This window comes from Elgaria multicarinata, chromosome 1 (genome assembly GCF_023053635.1).
Source record: "Elgaria multicarinata webbii isolate HBS135686 ecotype San Diego chromosome 1, rElgMul1.1.pri, whole genome shotgun sequence".
Taxonomy (NCBI): Eukaryota; Metazoa; Chordata; class Lepidosauria; order Squamata; family Anguidae; genus Elgaria; species Elgaria multicarinata.
The window spans coordinates 124336619-124358839 of record NC_086171.1 but is presented as its reverse complement, the minus strand read 5'-3'; the positions used below and the strand labels follow the sequence as shown (position 1 = coordinate 124358839).

The 22221-nt window shown below is 42.2% G+C and overlaps 1 protein-coding gene across 3 annotated transcripts in view; it reads left to right on the top strand.

The window, feature by feature from the left end:
• Window positions 1-22221, top strand: part of DPYD (dihydropyrimidine dehydrogenase) — a 608504-nt gene that overhangs the window by 409053 nt on the left and 177230 nt on the right. For 2 of the 3 annotated variants that reach the window (XM_063136148.1, XM_063136141.1), the window contains one exon: window positions 12296-12364. The exons of the other annotated variant lie outside the window; for it this stretch is intronic. In XM_063136148.1, the coding sequence (XP_062992218.1) occupies window positions 12296-12364 (69 nt within the window). The remainder of the gene's footprint in view (window positions 1-12295; window positions 12365-22221) is intronic. 3 annotated transcript variants of the gene reach the window in all.

The window sequence follows — 22221 nt, the reverse complement described above, 5'->3', positions numbered from 1 at the left end:
GTACAACTGAGCACGTCCTTCTTGGTGGATTGGTCTTGCAGGGTTCCAGAACATCTATGAGGCTTCCATGTATGACTTTCATGGGAATGGTCATGTGAGATGTGTGTTATTCAAGGATTCACACCTCTGTAGATGCAAATACTATTTAAAAAAAAACCAAAGCCAGATCTTTGTCAGCAGAGGGTGGAGCCAACAGGAATGGCTTGACTCCTCTGCTCCATGGCCAGATCTGCACCAAGCAAGATAAAACACTTTGAAAATGTTTTGAAAACTGTATATGGAATGTGTCCTGTGCCCCAACAGTTATCAAAACTGTTATAAACCGTTTTAAAGCAGTAGTATAGATCCTGCCCATGACACTTCATGGACACTTCAGGATGAGTCCAAGGATGCTTTGGGGTAAGTCCAACTCTCCATTCCTCCTCACAGCGCTATTCCCCCCAACCATCTACACCCCTCCTCCACAGGGTAGTATTGCAAGTGTAGCACACACAACATTCCCAAAATGCAGGGGAGTCACAGGGCCTTGCTAGACCCTGCCGGATAAGCCGGCAGGGAGGCGGGGCAACGGCGCGCTAACTTTAGCGTGCACCGCCCTGCCTCCTAGACGGCCAACGCGCAGGGACTGCGGAAGCCCTGTAGCGTCAGCCTTTTTTTTTTGGTTAAAGGGGCCACGTGCGGCCCGAAGAATCCGGAGAAGGTAAGGGTTTTTTTTTACTTAAGCCCCCACCCTTTTTTTAATTAAGCCCCCTGCCCACTCTTTCCCTGCCCTCCCTCCCCGTCCCCGTCCCCTGTGTCGCCCTCCGCCATCACTCTCCATCTCCCGTGTCGCCCTCCGCCATCCCTCCCTGTCTCCCGTGTCGCCCTCCGCCATCCCTCCCCATCTCCCGTGTCACCCTCCACCATCCCTCCCCATCTCCCGTGTCACCCTCCGCCATCCCTCCCAGTCTCCCGTGTCGTCCTCCGCCATCCCTCCCTGTCTCCCGTGTCGCCCTCCGCCATCCCTCCCCATCTCCCGTGTTGTCCTCCGCCATCCTTCCCCATCTCCCGTGTCGCCCTCCGCCATCCCCCTCTCCTGCCGGTCCGGCCTTCCCCCCCATGTCCCCCCTGGGATCCCCCGGCCCGATGGGTACAGCACTCATATGAGCGCTGTGCCCAGTCCATGGCTTTTCCCAGCTACTCGTGAGTAAGCGAGTAGCTGCAAAAAGCCACGGACCTTGCTAGATGTTCCGCAGTCCCGGCCTCAGGCTGGGGCTGTGGAAAAGGCACGCCATAAGCGGCTTTGCTTATGGCGCGTTAAGGGAGGCTTCAGTGCGCCTTGACCCCGGATTCCCCTGTGCGTCGTCTGGACACACAGCAGGGAAACCGGGCCTCACTAGCAAGGCCCATAGTAAAAGGAAAATCTGTCACAAAAGGATTTTGCAAAAGTACAGTTATTGTGAGAAGAAAATGTAGGATTGGTATAGATTTGGGGTAACGTTATGTGTTTTGCCTGTGTATGAGGTGCAGTAGCACTGCAGTCCATTCCCAGTGTAGATTAGGTCCCAGTCTCCAGACTTTGTCTTTCTTGCCTTCTTCCCCTTTATCACACTATTTCCTCTTCTGTCCGAGCCTCTAGCTTTGCTCGTTCTTCCTCACCCTTTTACCTCACTATTTCCCGCTCTTTCCTCTCCCTAGCCTTCTTTCTTTCCCCTTTTTGATTTGCATTTATCGAACGTGCACGTGCTGTTGAAAACAAACATTTTTCGACTGCATCTGAGACTGGTTTCGGTCCAGAAGGTGTGAACTGGATAAATCTTGAGCAAAAATCAAATTGAAACTTGTTTTTTGTACATTCCCTGGGGTGCCATGTTTGAATTGCATATGTATACATAAAATCTAATGTGCGTTGGCTCAAATTGTGTAGGTAATTTCCAGGTTTGTTTTGTGTTGGCAGGAAATACGTACCACACAGTTTGGGCTTATAGGTATTGGATTTTACATATCCACATCCTATTTCACTGTTACACTTATGCATTGATTTTTTTAGTTGTGTTGGAGGTGGGACAGGTTTGCCCAGTGGGTGGGGCAGAACAATACCATCTTGCTCGCTCAAAAAGTTTATGGGAGCGTATTTTCTGAACTAGGCCAGAAGGTCGTAAAATAATTGTTTTCTGCACCCTTAGCCGAACAGTACTGCTGGATCCAACCTTACATATTTCTAATTTTTTAGAATATGAGAAGACAGAAGTCTTCCAGGAAATCAGAAATACTTGAGCCATCTTTTCCAATAGCTTCATGGGGAAAGCAGATCTTAAGTTATAAGCACTTAGAATGAACAGTGGTTTGCAAAGCAGAATAGTTTCACATCTTATGAATATCCCAAATGCATAATAGCTGGGAAAATAGTACTATTAGCTTTTCCCACCAAATGTCATTGGCGTCACAAGTTCAGGTAAAGCTGAAATAAAATGCCTGCTTTGAAATATTTTCTTTTCACCAGAAGGTGCCATTTTTCACCATAGATAATTTTAAAAAGTGAATTTTAAATGAATCAACATGTTAAAATGCATTTGGTTGGCTAAGTATTTGAAGCACTGCAACTCCTATCTAGCCACTTTCTTTTCCTTTCAGAAATTGATGAGCATTTTCAGTTTTCATTAGTAACTTTTGACGATATTCCAATCAGCTCCTCGCTGTTTGTCGCTGCCCTCCTACACCTCCCTCCCACTTCGCCTTTGTGGGGAAACGTCATTTGATTTGCAGTGAGCTAACCAGATTTTCCAAGATAGTATTGTTGCCTGCATAGCTTGGGGGTCCAAAACCCAGTGAGTGGAAGAAGACAATGCCTATGTGTTCTTCCACAAACTCTGGTGCACAAGTGCCGCTGAGAGTATCTGTGAGGCTTAGGGCAGGCGTGATGTTGAGGGCCCTGCTGCCCCTCTCTGTCATTGAATCATAGGGTGGGAAGGGATTATTTAAGCCATTGAGACCCACTCTCTTCTTAGTGCAGGAATCCAGTCTAAAGTATCCTTGACAAATGGCTCTCTAGTCTTTGCTTGAGTGCCTCCAACAATGGAGAGCCCGGTGCCTCCCTAGGCAGTTGGTTCCATTATCTGACTGCTCTAACCCACTGTCGGAGATTTGTGTTTGCGCAAGCTGGTGTAAGACTTCTCACAATACAGTGTCACAGTGTAGCAGGGGTTGTAGTACAGTTACAGTTACTAATGTTAGCCATTTTGTGGTTAAGCAGCATGGTTTAGCATGTTGTCTGAACAGGGCCAGTATGTGGTAAATTATAAAAGTATAGATACAGGCTATCACATATACATTTCAGTGGAGTATAGGAAGATCTTGAAAAAGCTCCTGTGCAAAGTCTTGCTTAAGAACTTGTACAAACTAAAACAAAGTCTCTGGATTCAGGATCACTTCTCTCATACAGCAGTCTGTCACTAAGTTCGATGGACAGAGGAGTATATAGAATATATAGGGTTGGATCCAGCAGTACTCTTTAACTAAGAATCTGGATCCAACCCTATGTATTTCTAATTTTTTAAGAATGTGATAGGACAGAACTTACCTTTTAGCCTCCTTCAGCTATTATATGAATGCATGTGATCACACAAAACTAGTGATGTGGGAGAAATCCTCAATGGATTAAAATGAATTTGGATTCCCATTAATCCAACCTGCGGATTCTGCAGCATACCAGATTTTTCTGAGTCATACAGGTTCTGCAAAGCTTTTCTCTTTTGTGGGGGGATGGGGATAGGCAATAATTTGCATTAGCGCTAATGCAAACTTGTGCAAATTCATTATCCTGAAGTAGTTAGTGCAAATTAGCACATTTGTTGAAGTTCACATTTTGGCTAATAAGAATTAGCACAAGTAGGATGACATTTTGCTTTAAAATAGAAATAAAACCTTGATTCCATCAGTGAGCGGATCATGGAATGAAAGACAACCCATGCAAGACAGACAAAATGGATTTAACAATATCCATTTATCCCTACACACAACTAATCTTGTATTTGTAAATGAAAGCACAAAGAAAGCCCTGATTATAGACAGTGATTCGGGGGGTGGGGGTTAGACCTTATTATGAACTCATAGAGTTTGGGCACACAAACTCTCTCCCCACCCCATGTGTTTGTATAATGTAGGCAAGGAGTTTTTGCTTCCTCTTATTTTAAAATCCTGTTGCTGGTATGTTGTAATAAGCCATATACCTGACGGAATGCCTCTCCCAACACTGTGCTCTACAACTAAGGTCCTCCTCCGAGTACCTACTCCAAGGGAAGCTCAGAGGATGGCAACAAGGGAGAGGGCCTTTTCAGTGGTGTCCCCCCCCCATTATGGATGAGGCTCGCCTGGCGCCAGCGTTGTTATCTTTTCGATGCCAGGTCAAAACTTTTCTCTTCTCCCAGGCATTTAACAGCATTTAACAACATATGCTATGTTTGTTTTTTTAATGGCCCCCAGAACTGTTGTTTAAATGGATACTGTTGTTTTATATTTATTTATTTATTTATTTATTACATTTTTATACCGCCCAATAGCCGAAGCTCTCTGGGCGGTTCACAAAAATTAAAACCACAGTAAAACACCCAACAGTTTAAAACACAATTACGAAATACAGTATAAAAAGCGCTGTTTTATACTGCTGTTTTTATGTTTTTGATGGTTTAAAATTTTCTATACTTTATAATGTTCACTGTTTTTAACTTTTGTAAACCGCCCAGAGAGCTTCGGCTATGCAGCGGTATATAAATGTAATAAATAAATAAATATATGTAGAGCTGACCCAATGGAGGCTGGTGGCGCCTATTTTGGAAATAAGGTTCAGCACTGGGTTCAGGACTTGGATAGCTCCTTTAGGATTCTGATTGGCTCTGACTGAAACTCAGAGCGGATTCACAGCCTCGCTGACGTTGGAGACAGCAGCCTCCACTGGGCTGGCATAAAAATCACTGAAGGCGGACTTCTCACTGAAATTGTGTGTGTGTGTGTGTGTGTGTGTGTGAGAGAGAGAGAGAGAGAGAGAGAGAGAGAGAGAGAGAGAGAGAGAGAGAGATTCATGGCCCAGAAACTGTGGTTGTGATTTCAGAGATGCAACTATTCTAATTTGAAGTATTTTGTCCAGGGGGCAGCATTTACCATGGTAGGGAGGGGGCATGGCATACCTTCTCCCCGCCCTGCTCCTAATATCTTGCCTGTATGAAGAGACATGTAATTTTAATTACTGCCTGTGGTAGTTTCAAGAGCAGGGCTTTTTCTGAGCAGAGCTCCACCCCCCACATGCCAGAACATAATGCATTGTCATTTCAGGGGCATTCTGGAAAATGGCTGCTCAAACAAGCCTTTGCTGTTGCTACCAGAGGCAGCAACAAAACTAAACACCCGCCCCAACCCCAATGACCCCCCAAAAGCAGCCATCTTTTTCCCCCACACTTCAAATAAATTTGCCCCATTCCCCAAAATCAGTGAAATGATCCTTCCAAATTCACCACTGCAGACAAGGAAGCAGATTTCAATGGTCCTTTGTTGTCCAATTCTAATTAAGTGTGATTGTTATATCGGATACAGAGAGCTACAAGCCCAGGGCTTTGGAAAGAATGTTCAACATACTTCTAAATACTTTTGAAATAACCTTCCATCTGTTCTCTAACTGTAGAAGGCCTTTAACGTAGAAAAATGGAGCATTATAAAAGTATATTGTTTGCATAATTGACATTTTATTTCTCTTGTGTGATTTTCAAGGTTGAATAAAATGCGACACGCAGCAGTGATTGATTGTGTTTAATCAAGAAAATGTTTACAGTGGTTAGTAAAACCAAAACCCAAGAAAGGTTAACTTTTCATACATGGATAGCAAAAGGAGATGGCAGATGCTAGTTACGTGTTTCGCATACCTAACGGTATCTGTCAAGAGAGGCTTGTTTTTTCTTGTAATGACGTTCTAGTCTTTTTCTCATATTCCACTCCCCTGCCTTCATTTTTATGCACATATCCTTACGAATCAATTTATAGATATAAGAGATGCTTTTGGCTGGGATCCTAATTCTAATTTGAAGTATTTTGTCAGCAGGGAGGCACTTACCATGGTGGTAAGGATTCATGGCAGTGTCTTCTCCCTCCATATCTTGGCTGTGAGGAAGAAAATGTAATTTTCATCACCACCAGCGGTGGCACCAAGAGCAGAGCTGTTTTGAACAGAGAGGTCTTCAGATCAGCCCCGCCAATCCGATTTGACTACCTAGAGGAAGTAAAAGTCGTAACAACGTTGTTACGACTTTTACTTCCTCTAGATAGTCAAGTTCGGCCATCTTTTCAGTGCTCCGCCAGGGCTGTGGCTGACCCCAGCGGGGTCCCACGCCCTATGCTAGAATATTATGCATTGTCATTTCAGGAGCATTCTGGGAGGGTAGGAATGGTGGCTGGCTGAAAAAACTCCAGCTGTTGCCACCAAAAGCAACAACAAAACAAAATACCTACCCCACCTCCCAAAAAAGAAAAGAAAAAAGGCCAATGGTGGAGGGGTCCACCATTTCCCCCTCCCACCATGGTAAGCCCTACCTCACCTGCCAAAACACTTCAAATATTTTTGCCCCGTTCCCCAAATCAATGAAATGGAGTGGATAGAGTTAGAGTCTTCCCTTCATATCCCCAGCATATGAAGGGAAGACCTTTAACACTGTCCACACCAACCCTGGGTCTTCCATATGGAGACTCATCCCTGTGGCTGTGCGCACAAGCTATTTGCACTGAGAGCGCAAGTAGCCTATGAGGGGAGGCCTTGGAGAGGAGAAGAGCGACTGGATCTTTCTCTCCCTCCCTCTCTCTATCAGAGGTGAAGTGTGGCCTCCCATTGAAGGCAACGGCTCTGCATTTTGTAATGTGCGAAGCACTGTCTACACCTGTCTAAGAGCTAACAGAAAATGGAGGGGAGGTTTTTTTAAATTTTGTAATGCCACCTGGACGCCCAGCATTGGGCAAAAGGCGGGATACAAATAAATATAATAAATAAATAAATAAATAAATTGATCCTTATAGGGGATCCCATAAAAGGGTATGTGGGATTTAAATTCCTTAGGCCATTACTGACAACCTTAAGCGAGGCAACTTAGCCTTGCTTAAGATCTAATTCTCAGCTACTTGCCTCTAGCTGAGAGAGAAACTTATTCTTACCTCTCTATCCCAGGTCCAATTCACCTGTATGCCAATGTGGTTTGTTGCCTGCTTTTGCATGATCAGGTCCCAAGTTGCACTTGTTATATTTGCATACAGGAAGGGTGTGGATTCTTTTTTATTTTATCAAATTTCTGTACCGCCATTCCAGCACAGATTGATCAAGGCAACTGCCACTGTGAAATAAAACAATGCCAGCCGACAACAAGGACAGAGAATGAAGTTATGGGACTGAAGATACAATAACAAGATAAAACAGTGCCGCCTCATTCAAACATAGGAGCAACTCAAAGCTCCTAGAGTGGGTGTGGATACTTCTCAAACTGGCACTACCATCCCAGCAGGAAATGGCAGTGAGCAGACCAAGGACACATTCCAGTTTTACCGCCTTGTAAATAAGCCCAGAAAAGATACTCGGCTGTGAAAAAAGAAAAGTAAAAGCGAACTTGCTTTTGGCAGAGGAAGGACGACAGACAGCTACATTTCTGTACTGGTAGCAAGGAAGACGATTCCTTTTCTAGCACCCTGCTTAGTTTACTGGGCACAGAGAAGAAATGCAAGCCCTCCTATTCAAGCCTGCTCACTTGATTGTATGGAATCCCATGTACTCAACTCCATACAATTCCTGGTCACCTATGGCTACCAGGCTACTGCTTAAATACAAGGCTACATTTTTCTTCTTTTGGCTGCAGTGCTATGCCCAGTTGAACTCAGTAGAGCTTAGGATCACACCAATACTATGTTTTATGCTCTCTTTTGCTACTGTATTTTAAGTGTGGTGACTGTGTTCTTTTATTCTTTCTTATTTTTTTAAAAAAGTGTTTTGTAAAGTCACTGAATGGTAGTGGGTTGTCTCCCTCCCCTCCCCTCCTTAGCATTGAGGGGACATCTCATTAGCAATAAATGTGGAAACCGTCATCTGGATGGCCAGCTATCCCATGCAGCAGAGTGAAATGTTCTGCTACAGGCAGCATCATGGTGGACTATATGGATAGGTTCTGAGTTTATTTATTTATTTATTTATTACATTTATATACTGCCCCATAGCTGAAGAACTTACAAAAGTTAAAAACAATGAACATTAAAAACAAATATACAAAAATTTTAAAGCATAAAAACAGCAATATCCATTTAAAACAGCTATTCTGGGGTCAGTTTAAAAAACTCAGCATATGATGTTAACTGCCTGGCACTGAAAAGATAACAATGTTGGCACCAAGCGAGCCTCGTCGGGGAGATCATTCCATAATTGGGGGGGCCACCACTGAAAAGGCCCTCTCCCTTTTGGTTGGTTCTGAATGGTGCAGCAAGTCTTTTCAAAGTGTTGGCCCTAGTGAGATGTTGATGGCAACTGAGCCCTGCTTCAGGCAGCAAAATGTGTTGAGTCAGCACCAGTCCTCTGTAGAGTTTTGATGGGATAAATCCTGCAGTTGTCTGTAACTGGTCCAGACCCAAGACCCACTCTCATCCTGCAACATGGGACTCACTTCCACGATTTCACAATTGCCCAACATGGCACCAACAGTATTTTCCATGATCTCATGACACAGATTTGGGTCATGACCCACCGCTTGAAGACCACTGTTCTACTGACTTTGTTAGTTTCATGGTTACAGAGAACCTGTACATATCTATAGAGTGAGCACTCCTGTTTGGCATCTGGATAGATTCAAAACAATCACTCTCTCTTGTAGAGCCAGTTCATCCATTCAAAATTTGGCAATGGTGTCTGTGTGCACTGACCCCATTGAGCTCTACACAAGATCATTGTTGTATGTGAATATGGTCAGTTTCATTGATCCTGATTCTTCTTCAGGGGAGAGTTGCAGACTTGGAAATCGACCGAATCCATAATACAGTGATAGTGTGAAGGGTGTATTAACACCATGTAAGTTCTGCACGTAGTCAGGATGTGGAAGGAGTTACCAGGATGAGATGCATATATGCATGCCCAACATCTGCTATAGCTGTTTCCATATTTATTTATTTATTTATTTATTTATTTTAAAACTGAAAATAATTTCATTTCTCTTTAGCTCTGGTTACATGAGTCAAATAATAAGTCACTCATTTACATTCAATTCCAATTTCAATTCCTGTCTGGTTTTAATATTGATTAATCATTGACTTGCTTAATACTCCTTATCTCATAGCTGTTTCCATATTCTGAGTGGGTGCCATGACCCTTACTTTCAAATCAGAAGGTCCAAAATTTGACCTAGAAGGGCATAGGGTTTATTATTTGGACAGGAAATGGTCATGCATACTCCACCTGTAGGATAAGTGAGTGGGGGATCACAACAATAACACACACAAAGTGAACGAAAGTTGGAACTAGCACCGTTGGTATAAATACAAACTGGAAGATGTCCAGCATGCTACAGAGAAACTGAAAATAGTTGAACGACCTTGCATGGTAGAGCTACAGCCAGGAAAAACACACACATTATTTTAACGTTGGTAAAAAATTAGGTCAACTACAATTGAAGGGAAGATCATTTGAAAATGAATTTCAGTGTGATAATTATAAAACACTCTGATATAAACTTCTTTAAGCAACCAGACCAACTTGTATTGTAGGCTGAACTGGATCTATACACATTTAAATGCAAGCATTTTGCTTTAAGTGGTGTAAATAATTGTGAGTGTCTATTAAACAGAATAGAAAGATTGGTTAAGAACCAAGTTATTCGAAAATTAAGCCATTCTCTTAACTGTACATATGTCAGTAATCCAATTAAACATTTTTTCTCTCCTTTTTCTTCTTGCCTTCCCTTACTGAAAACAAAGGCTTTTGGACAGCACTGTCAATCACTATTATCCCCACAGGGAAGGTTTAAACCAAATCTTTGAAATAATTTTGCTATAAACACAAACCTACTCCTCCCTCATATGCACATAATGAAGCTACAAGACACCGGCTTTTGTTGCTGTCAGATAATAGACAATAACATCCTTTTACGAAATCACAATTTGTTCCAGCAAATAAACTATAGTAGGTGACAGATTTATTAGTCATTGCGCCTCACTCCATTTCAGACAAAAATTGGGGTACAATGGCAACAGATGAATGCTGTAGCAAAACTAGCAAGAGTCCAGCAGCAGCATACATATTAACAGTGTGTGTGCGGTATAATAGTAGACTGCATCTCACTTAGATGTATGAACAGGGCCGGGCAAAGCTGGTAGTAAACCCAGGCCAGATCGGAAATGTCGGCCCCATTTCAAACTGCTCATTAAGTATTTTTTTTAATCAGTTCTAAATACATATGAACTAGAATGATTTATTAAAAAGGTAATGACAAGCACTTTTATTCAAGGTGTTTATAAGACATCACTTCTTCACATTCAGAAATGCTTTACGTGCTTTTCTTTGGGCAAATTCATCATCAACAACAGAAAAATCAAGCAACTTTGCCCAGGGGGGCTCGGAGTAGGCCCCCTCAAATTGTAGGCCTATGCCAACTGACCCCACTGACCCCCCCCCTCTGCCCAGTCCTGTGTATGAACAGTGGAGGATAATGGTTTGTGGTAGTGTAGTAGGGCCAGCTCTAAACCAAAGACATCCAAAGGGAAGAACATCATTGGTGCCCCTTCCGCTTGTTCAGCTTTCATTTATTTTTATTTATTTATTGCACTTATATACCACTCCCATAGCTGGGGCTCTCTGGGCGGTTTACAGAAATTCTAAAATTAAGATAAAAACGAGTATATGACATTTAAAATTCTAAAACACAGAACATACACACATAAAGCATTAAAAGCCGTTAAAAAACACACACTAAACATGTGGGTGATTAGGATGTGCGGCCATATCCTAAGCTTTTGAACACTTTCTTTTTAATTGAATAGCCGAGTTTCTGACTTTGATTGCACAATGTGTGGGCCTGATTCATCCCTTTGTTGCATGGGCACTGTTGTAATTTCCCCCACATATAATTATTTCAAAGAAGTTCACCCAAGGCCAGCTATGTTGTGTCAATACTGCCAGTTTTATGTGAAGGTAAACTGTTTCTGTCATTGGTTCCAGCAGCTAAGTGGAGAGTTGATAGCCAGGTGCCCCAAGAGCCTGGCGCCCCCTGAACCTTGCACCCAGACAGGTGCCTGGGTCTCCTGCTCCTAAATCTGGCCCAGATGTGTGCATGTGCACACGCATGTACCTGTATGCAAAAACCAGGTTGGAGGAGGCTGGTGTAGTGTGTAATCAGTGGGCCCAAAAGGTCATGAAATGCAAGAGGGTACCTAGGCAGAGTTGAGAGGTATTCAAGGTAAGAACAACGTGACCCATTCACAACTCCCGCGACCGGTAATAATACCATTTCTCTGGCTATGCTAATTTAATACCTAAAGAGAAGCAATTACTTCCTGTGCTTCTGGGTTGCTGCCAATTTCCCATGTATCTCCCAAGCGGTAGCTTCTGCAAACTATTTTATGTGTCTATTAAAAGATTTAAGGGCCTTTTGCACATTACATTTTTTTTTTTCTTACATGGAGATGGTTTCCGAGTAGGAAAATGCAGTTGTAAAAATATATATTAAAAAACAGTGGTGGTGGTGGTGGTGGGAGACAGAAAATTTTCAGGCAGATTTTCCTAAATCCAATTTGCTTGTAGATATTCATGTTTATATTATCCTAATTTGAACTCGGCCATTGCCCAACCTTCCAATTAGAGGTGCTATTGAATTTAGGATTTTGAAAAGCGTTACTTGTTAAAATACTGAATTTCCTGCATTGGTATTTGGCATGATTGTCTTACAATTTCATGTCTCAAGATTTAGGTAACTGGGGGCATTAGGTGCTCCTCTGATTTCAGGTCAGATATGCTGAAATATCATTACTTGTCTGGTGCCTCTTAACTCCCAGTTTGTTCAACATTCAGTATCCTTTGCCGTTAATGCATTCCGTTAACCATTTTGTGGTTAAGCAGCATGGTTTAGCGTGTTGTCTGAACGGGGCCAGTGACTTTTTAAATTCCCAAGACTGCTGTACCCTGCAGTTACAACAACAAAACAGGATCACTAGAAGTTTGTGGAGAACAGGAATTTGAAAGCAAACACATAGCAATATATGCAGAAGGAATTATTCAGGGATACAGCAGCATTGTTTAAACCAATACTTATCTTTTCAGATTGTCATCGCCAGCATTATGTGCAGCTATAATAAAGACGATTGGACTGAACTTTCAAAAATGGCTGAGGTAATGGGCTCTTAATATGCTTTCTCTTCCTATTTTCTCTCTCTTACCCGTTTGTACTTTTTATGCCATGAGAGAGACTGCAAAAGAAAGGAAATTCAAATGAGAAATGAGAGTTTAAAACAGATCCATTATTGCTTGTTTGTTCTATGTTTTCATTAAAATGATAGAAATGTAAATTAAATGAATCTATTCCATAGAAATGGTCCCCTGGACTTTGCATTCTACCTGAAAATTCTTTAGCCTTTGAATCGCTACACTTTTTATTTGCATTTTAAGCAACCTGCATATTATGACGGATGCCCTGATAAAATTTAATTCTACCTTTGAGAACCTAACTTGATCTTACTTTGCCTTCAGGCACTCTAGTTTGACAGCACCAGAAGAAATTTTGAATATAAAACTCTTGAATATTTAAAGTATAAAAGGCTCGTTTAATGCTGTTCTGGTTCTAATACAGATTTGCAACCCCCCCCCCCCAAAAAAAGCAGCACTAAAGCCACATAATAGCAGTTTGTTGGTTTTTCTGTAATATAAATACCATCGTGCACAAATGAAAACATCTCGGACAAAGACCTGAAATTTGTAGTGTGTGTGTGTGTGTGTGTGTGTGTGTGTGTGTGTTTAAAGCAACTCTTAAAATACTGTTGAGTCTGGGTTGAGCAAGAAATACTTTATTAATTTTTGTGAACCGCCCAGAGAGCTTTGGTTATTGGGCGGTATAAAAATGTAATAAATAAATAAATAAATAAATAAATCAAGACAGTAATATATTGGTTGAAAGAAGATATGTGTATATGTTAAAAATATAAGAGCGGCTGCAATTCTGTCTACCATTTCCCAGAAACAGGGAACATTTTTCTCCAGGACTATACCACTCTGGGCTGCAGGTGGAGTTTGCATGTTTGAATGCTTCCATATGGACAGGGGAAATAATTCCTTGCAACTCAACACCAGTATGTGAAGGAGAAGAGCTCAGCCAAGACTTCTCCTTGATGGGTTCCCCCCACCCCATGAGCAGGGTTTTTATTTTATTTTATTTTATTTTTAATATAGAACCATTAAAATATGGAATCCCCTATTCCCAGTAGGGAGTCAGTGATACCATTTGAATGTGCCCGTAGGCCCTAATTCCACTGAATTTAGTGGGACCTGCTTCCAAATAATCACGTGTAGGATTAGATTGTGCATCTGAATCAGGGGTAAGCAACATGGTGCTCATAGGCACAAACGTGTCCCTAGACATCTTCCTTAGTGCTCATAGGGACATTGTAGTCCTCCAAATTTTTATTTTAAAAATGTTTTTGTATTTTGTTACTGGCAACTGGGACGACTTCAGAGCAAAGTAGGGGCCTCTAGCTGCTGCCCTCTTAGGCCGTAGCTAGACCTAAGGTTTATCCAGGATTGTCCTGGGGTCATCTAAGTGCCACACAGGGCATCCAGCGCTCAAGCAGGGACGAACCTGGGATGTTCCTGGGATAAACCTTAGGTCTAGCTACGGCCTTAATTTCCCATAAATGATTATGGGTGTGTTACTTCTCCTTTTGACTAGCCATGCCCACCCAGGGCAGCCATTTTACGGGTATGCCCAGGACAGTTTCTTAAATTTCCAATTATGCCCTGCTTGAACCCAAAAGGTTGCCTACTCCTGATCTAATATTTAAATGCCAAATAGTACAAACCTATGTGTGTCTACTCAAAGGTAAGTCTCATTCTATCTAATGAGACTTAATCCCAGGTAAGTGAGTATAGGATTGCAGCATAAGAGACCAATAGGAGATTATCCTTATTTTTCAGATCACCATAAAAAGGTTTTAAAAGACTTTGGCTGGTGTCCTGGCCACCTTTTATAGGAATCTGGGTTTTGATGATGTCAGAGCAGGGTAATTGATATGTGTAATTTGTGCAGAATTACAGCATTTTTGAGCAAATGTATTCTGTTACTTATTTTGCTTTCCATCCAGAAAGAACAATGCCAGATGTGATCGTAGAAAATATGTTTCTTATGCCATTATGCAAAAGAGCAGAGAGAGAAAGGGAGAGATTTCTGTATCTTTGTGCTATTTGCAGTTCTGCAGTAATGGTGGGAAAGGTGTGAGGAATCAAGGGGGTGGACTCGTTTGCTTTTCTCCAACAGCTTTGGAAAGATAAAGAGTGGAGACGACGCATGAAAGAGCTAAGCGTAGCCATGTGGGTAGCTCACATTCACCATGAACATTTAATATTGGATTACATAACAATGAATAACATCACCTTGATTTGAACGTGTTTTTCATCCTTTCTAAAATGTTCTAAGTTATTCACCTTGATTGAAAGATGAACTGATGATTTGCGTGTGGGCGAGAGCCACCCGAGATCACACACAGACATGTTGTATAACTTGAAATACATTCTCTTTCAGTGGCAGAAGTCCGCACATTCAGCTCCAAATAATCATATCGAAAGATCAAGCATTACAGATGCATGTGTGAACAAGTGCCTTGGATTGCAAACCCTTTTTATTATTTTTCAGTTGAGGCAGAAATAGATTGACCTATTATGAAATTCTCTGAAAGATTTAAGCAAATATATATTTAATATCACACAGAAAGGAATCAAACTGTAGGTCCTTGAAGAACTGAAGTAAAATATTAGTAATAATTTGGCTTTGTCATCTCCAGCACTGACATTGTTTCGTTGGAAGGACCCCACCGACCCACTCTGTTTTTTCAGGTCACATATGATTATCCTTAAGGAATCATCTCACTGGTTCTATGCAATGGACCCAAATCAAATTGACAAGTGTACAGCAGCCAAAGCTATGCTTACATAGCTCTGATTAGATACCCCTAAAAATTAATGACCAGCATCCTAAACAGCTTTATTCAGAATATACAAAGAGAGGTAAGCATGCACAGCCTTGGCTGATGGATCAAGCGGTGGAATTGCACATTTAACATTCAGTTTCAGGAGTATTTCTCTATGTGCTTGGAATACCTCTTGGCTGGTTCAGGGCAAATGTGTGACCAAGCAGTTTAATTGGCCTATATGCTAGGTTTCATGCAAATGACACAAATCTCTTTGCTTCAAAACAGGTTTGCTTTATAAATTTGTTGTCCTTTGCTGATAATATTTACTGTACATAATAGGAGATTTAAAAAAGAAGCAAAATCACCACAACAAATGTCTGATAATGAATCTTGTTCTTCCGTTTCCCCCTACTGAAAACTGAAATCCCCCTCTCCCCAATGTTGGAGGAACCTGTTAACTCCTTGCATCCATAATATCTTGGTTCTGTCCAAGGGCAGAATTCACTACTGTGCATCTGCTAGCTCAGCTGATCCGTGTGTGGCCAGCCCTGCCAATTCCATTCCGCAAGCAGCCCCGTCCACTTGCGAAACGGTGATTTAGCACTTCTGGGGTGACCTAAAAAGAGTGGAGATGCTTGTTTCTGGAAGGGGGCAGGTCAGCGGAGTTCTACCGACCTGCCCCTTCCAGAAAAAAAGCATATCTGGTCATTTCTGGTCATTAACTTCTGTAAGCATATCTGGTCATTAACTTTTGTAAACCATCCAGAGAGCTTCAGCTATGGGGCGATATATAAATGTAATAAAATAAATAAATAAATTTCAGGGCCTGCCCCTGGAATTGCTAAATTGTTGCTCCACAAGCACTAGAGGCCAATTGCGGAATGGAATTGCCCAGGGCTGGCCACATACAAACCAAAATCAGTGGCCAGGTCCCCTGGCGGATGGTCATCACTGGATTCCGCCCCAAGTTCTTCTTCTGAAATGAATGGAGAGTATACTTTGTGAGATTCCACTTTAGACTTTTAGGAATGGCCAAGACAAACTTTCCTGTCAGTTCCATCTGGCCTTCACACTTGTAGAGACTGAAACTTTGCTGCCTTCAAATACATAAGTTCTCTCTCTTCGCTTTTCAAAATCATAACATGAAATCACTCTAATTTTCTAAACTCTCAGCATTGCATCCCATGTTACAGTCCTACAAGAATATTTGTTAAAAAAAGAAAAGTTAAACAACTCACTGCCAAATACTTGTGACCTTCCAAGGTGCATAAGCCCTAGAGGGTGTGTAGTTTGGTCTCCACAGGAGGCCAGCCCATGTACGCTAAAGGTCAACTTGTCATGGAAGCAAATAACAAAAATAACAACAACCCCACATGCATAGGTTGTGAAGCTCAACAGGAAGGGGAAGGCTTGAGGAAAATGATGGATAGCATTTCTCATGATTGGGCTCTTCGGAGTTTCTGAACCATGGCCACACAGCAGGCAAAAGTCACTCCTGTCGCTCAGAAATATCAAAATGCAAGCCAAATTCTAATTTTGCCTAAGTAATAAGGATGAGCATAGACTGTTCCTGCCTAGCTAAGTCAACATGAGCGCGTAACATTGTTGAGTGCAAATCAGCTAAAGTACTTTTTACCCTTGACTCTTACAATAACTTACTGTTATTGAAACACCTCTGCTATTTCATATCACTCCAATTGTGGGCCGAATATGGATTGGCATCATTGATAGAGGGCCAAAAGAGCAAAACCGGCAAAACCCAAAGAATGTTCACTTTGATGGGAATGTGGATGTAGATTTATAAATCCTCATTCATGGAGGCTGCTGTTGTGTCTTCTTTGTTTAGGCTTAACCAGTGGGGGCTGGTGGCTCTGATTTTGGTGGGGCTGTGGGTCGATTCTGCCTTTCAGTCAGAACCAGCAGGAATTCCAAAGGAGCTATCCCAGGTGTTTGGAAAGCTTCCCTAGAGTTCTGGCTGGTTCTGACTGAAACCAAGAATGGATTCACAGCCCCTTCAAAATTGGAGCCACCAGTCTCTGCTGGGCTTAACCCAAATTATATCTATTGATAGTAATGTTCCAGTGCTATACTTCTATACATCCATCCATAATGCCCATTGAGGAAGTGTATGGCTGCCTCCATCTTTAGCAGTTCGAAAGGGCAAGGCAGCTCCTCCTCTTTTTTCAGGTAGAAGGTACCTTATACCAGACCAGCCTATTGTCCATCAACTCCACTATGCCCTTTTCTGACTGGCAGTAGCTCTCCAAGGTCTCAGGCAGGGGGCTTCTGCATCACTTTCTACTTGATCCTTTTAACTGGGTGCCAGCCTGCTTGAAGGAGGTGGTGGTAAGACCCAAGTTGAAAAAGCCCTTCTTGAACCCCACCTTATTGAACAATTACTGACCAGTCTCCAATATTCCATTTCTGGGCAAGGTATTGGAGCAGAGATGGATGAGATGGTTATGACTTATAAAGCCCTATACAGCTGAGGTTTAGGTTATCTGAGAGACCGTATTCTCCCATATCAGCCTGTCCGTGCTCTGAGATCTTCAGGGGAGGCCTTTCTCTCGGTCCTGCCATCATCACAGGCATGCCTGGTGGGAACGCAGGAGAGGGTCTCCTCAGTGGCTGCTCCAGTGCTCTGGAACTTCCTTCCCAGGGAGGTTAGACTGGCTGCCTCCTTGCTATGCTTCCAGAGACAGGCAAAAACTGTTTTGTTCCAGGAGGTCTTTGGGAATACTCTGGTCCTGTCTTAATGCATTGGATATTGTTATTTGCCTTTTAATTTTTAAAAATGTTTTTCATATTATAGTTGGCTTAATTCTATTTTTTGTAATTTCCATTTATATGTTTTAATTGTATATGCTTTAATTTTGTAAAGCTGCCTTCAGTCCCAGTGTCGGGAATAATAATAATAATAATAATAATAATAATAATAATAATAATAATAATAATAATAGGACATGCCAGGGATGGGGCCTGGGATCATCTGCATGTGGTAAGCCACTGAATTATATCCCATACACTAAGCTGCTTCAGGGCCAAAGTAGATGAGAGATTCATTGCATGCATTGTGCACAGATTTTTTAAAAAGCCACTTCAGCCTACCCACCCCCAGTAAGATTGGGACTGTGGGGAGGAGAGGTTTAACCCGGCCTGACCCCCCCCCACACACACACTTCTGTGGTTCTGACAAGTATCACCACCACACCCGCACCCCATATTTGCCATGAGAAGGAAGCTCCCGTTCAAATAACATGTTCTCTGTGGGATTAATAACAGCTTGGAGGGTGTGTGTGTGATTTGTTTCAGGACCATGGTGAGGGGAAAGAGTTTTTTTTTTAAAAAAAAAACACCTCCCCATGTGTCACGGTCCCAATCCTACTTCCCCACCACCCTACCCCAAGATGACTATTAAAAGTTTTTTTAAACCCTATGCTTAAATGCTTACCTGCAAGTAAGGCCACATCTATTTTGGCCCACACAAAAGTGTTCTAAGGAGAAGCGTAGCTTGATTAATCTCTAGCTCAAGTGATAAGATATTCCAAAAGTGTTTTGAAGGTGCAAGACAGGGCCCAAGAAACTGCTGTGGCTTCCATACTCAGATTTCTGGTTGCTGCTGTCTGTGTTAAAAGTATCCTTTAAAACCATACTTGATGAACTGAGGCCTTCCACCTGAGGCGCTTTAATTGGGACGAGGTGGGCAAAGTTCTACTTCTGCTCTCCCCTTCCTATGAAGTTATCAGCGCCCGAGCAGAAATGCTAAGTTGCCTGGACCTGTTTTAATGGTGTCTTCATCTGAAGATAATGGATTTCGTTTCAACCACCGGTTTCCTGAAGTCTGCATCATAATTCTCTAGAAATCGCCACGTTTCTCTTGCTGAGTGTTGAATAAAGATCTTCGGGGCATGGCTCGTTTAATCATGATAGACCCGTTATTCCTTCATAATTCATAGCGATGGGGAAACTGTTCAGATAAAATAAGACCTCTTTCCTGAACTTAATCATATCTCAAAATTAAACCTGACCTTTATAAACCTCTGAAGAAGTTTGGTTAACTTTCTCTCTCTCTCTCTCTCTCCTCCACCCTCCTATATTCCTTTTGTGCTATGCTTGAATTCAAGTTGGGAACAATCGCAAGAGTGCATTCTATCAGAATTCAGCAGCCTCATAAAGGTGTTGTCTTGTCTTTAGACAGGTGGCCCAACTTTAATTTTTTATTGTTCTTTTTATTTTATTTTTATAGTACTAGGTGGTCCAATGAGCAGCCCAAAGTAGGTGGTCCAACTTTGGGCTTGTACTTCTTTCTGTAAAGCAAATGTGTTTTGTACTTAGAAATCACTTGAAAAAAACACCTTAGAAGATGGAGAAGAGAAGAAAAGAAGTGGCTGGGATGAGATGTGCTCACTAACCCCAAATGAATAGGGCTTGAAGACAAATTTCCATGATACATTTTCATGCACGACCTTCCCTGGGCAAATGCAATGTGTGATAAGTAATTGCAGGTTTCCATAAAAGCAATTCCACTAATTGTTTGAAGAAATCCAAACAGTTGCAATTGTGAGATTTTATGCAAGGGTTACCTATCATCTCCTGATTCTTGCATTACATTGCACTTGACCCTTTGAGTGTATATATATCAAGGGAAACTAAACACCAAACATTGGGTTGCATCCAATGATGTCATTCTGGCAGCAGGAGGGAACTGCAGGCAGAATATACTTCCCCGTCACCGCTGCAGACCCTGGAATACACCCCAAATCCCTGGAGACCTGTCCAGTTGTGCTCGATCCTTTTCAGCTTGTAGAATTTATTTATTTATTTATTTATTTATTTACTTACTTACTTATTTATTTCATTTCTATACCACCTAATAGCCAAGGCTCTCTGGGTTGTTCACAACACTTAAAACCATCAGACCCAAATCAAGTATAAAACAAACAAAAGCATAAAACAACCAATCAGTATAAAAGCACAATATAAATACACAACCAGGGTAAAATTGAGCAGCAATACAAAGCTTTATACAGATTTAAAATACAGATTTAAAACATCAAGGTTAAAAGACTATGATAAACTGTTAAAATACTGGGAGAATAAGAAGGTCTTCACTGGCGTCAAAAAGAATATAATGTGGGTGCCAGGCGAACCTCCTTAGGGAGCTCATTCCACAGCCAGGGTGCCATAGCAGAGAAGTCCCTCCTCCTAGTAGCCACCTGCCTCACCTCCTTTGGCAGGGGCTCATGGAAGGACCCGTGAAGATGATCATAGGGTCTGGGCAGGCGCATATGGAAGGAGGCCCAAGCCATTTAGGGCTTTGAGTGTTAATACCAGCACTTTGAATCAGGCCCGGACCCGAATTAGCAGCCAGTGAAGCTGAAAAAGGACTAGTGTAATGTCTCATTGGCCAGTCCCTGTTAACAGTCTGGCTGCCCTGTTTTGTACAAGCTGAAGTTTCTGGACTGTTTTCAAAGGCAGCCCCACGTATAACACATTGCAATGATCCAGATGAGAGATTATCAGAGTGTGGATAAGTATAGCTAGGCTATCTCTGTCCAGATAAGGGCACAGTTAGTATATGAGCCTAAGCTAATTAAAGGTGCTCCTTGCCACTAAGTCCACCTGTGCCTCAAGTGACAGATCTGGATCCAGGAGCACCCCTGAACTATGAACCTGATCCTTTAGGGAGAGTGCAACCCCCTGCAGAACAGAGTGAACATCACCTAGCCGGACAGACGAACCACCAGCAAACAGTACCTCCATCTTGTCTGGATTGAGTTTCAGTGTTAGGATATGGACAGGGTTTCTGTAATGGTGAGGGCTATCACCTGTATTCTTAAACATGGTCCCTTCTGTCTGATTAAATCAGCCAAGGTAGGGCTGTTGCAATGGTTAAGGGAGGTAATTAATACCTCTTTGCAGGAGGGGGTTATTTTTTCTTGCTTAAAGGAGGCAGTAATAGATTTTTGTTAAGGCTGAAATCCTTATTAATAAGCCTAATCCTTATTAATAAGACCTTTATTAAGACCATAGGAAAGATTAGTTTTTCTATTCTCTGGCCCTGCGGAAAGTCCAATTTTGGGAGAGATGAAAAGAGGAAGGATCCAAGACATGGTATAGTTGGACCAGTAGAGGCCTTGGATCCACAGGAGCCAAAGTCCTCCTGATCCTTTCCCCCAGCACAGGGGAAATATTTAGACCAGACCTGGGCAGGAACTACACTACTGCTTTATAACAGTATTGACAACTGTTGGGGCCTATATACTGTTTTCAAACTGCTTTCAAAGTCTTGTATCCTGCTTGGTGTAGATCTGGCCCTAGAGCTGGTCTAAATAATGTCCCCCATTGTGGGCAATGAGAGGGAAATAGTAAAACACTGAGACACAAATCCGTAGGAAGAGTGGCTCCCTCCCTTCCATCCTGCCAGCAGGGGTCATGTTGAATATGTTGGAATGCTCCATCCTTGGAGCACTGAAACGTAATTATAGGATTACCCTGTCGAGAAACCTTCCCTTGACCTAGTAGAATTTAGTACCTACAGGCAGGTCCCAAATGTAACATTTTTGGCCAAGGTGATTGAGAAGTAGGGGTGTATGAGAAATCCATTTCAGTTCATTATTGATCAGGATCACTATTCATCCGGATCAGGGGACAATGAAATGGACAAGTTCTTTGATAAATAGGGAATAGGGCTAAGTGAAGTAGTATGTGGAAATAATGAAACTGACAAGGACATTTGCAAGAGGGGACTGTGCCTCTGCGGGGCTACATAGCGGACAGGCGGACTTGCAATCATGCGCACTTGCACAAGTACACAGATTTAAAAAGTATTTTAAAATGTATGATCCCATTTGTGCAAATTTCAGGATTCCCCCTCCCCCAAAATCAAATTCATACGAAGTGCTGCAACTACAAAACAAACAAAACACAGGAACTGCGGATTGAGTCGCTACCGACCAAGTCGACCCAAGTGGGAGGAAATGGAACAAAAGCTGCCAGGCTGTACTGGAAAAATCCGTCAGGTTTTCGCCCCTCAAGAGGAATTCTCAAACATCCTTAGTAAAAACACAA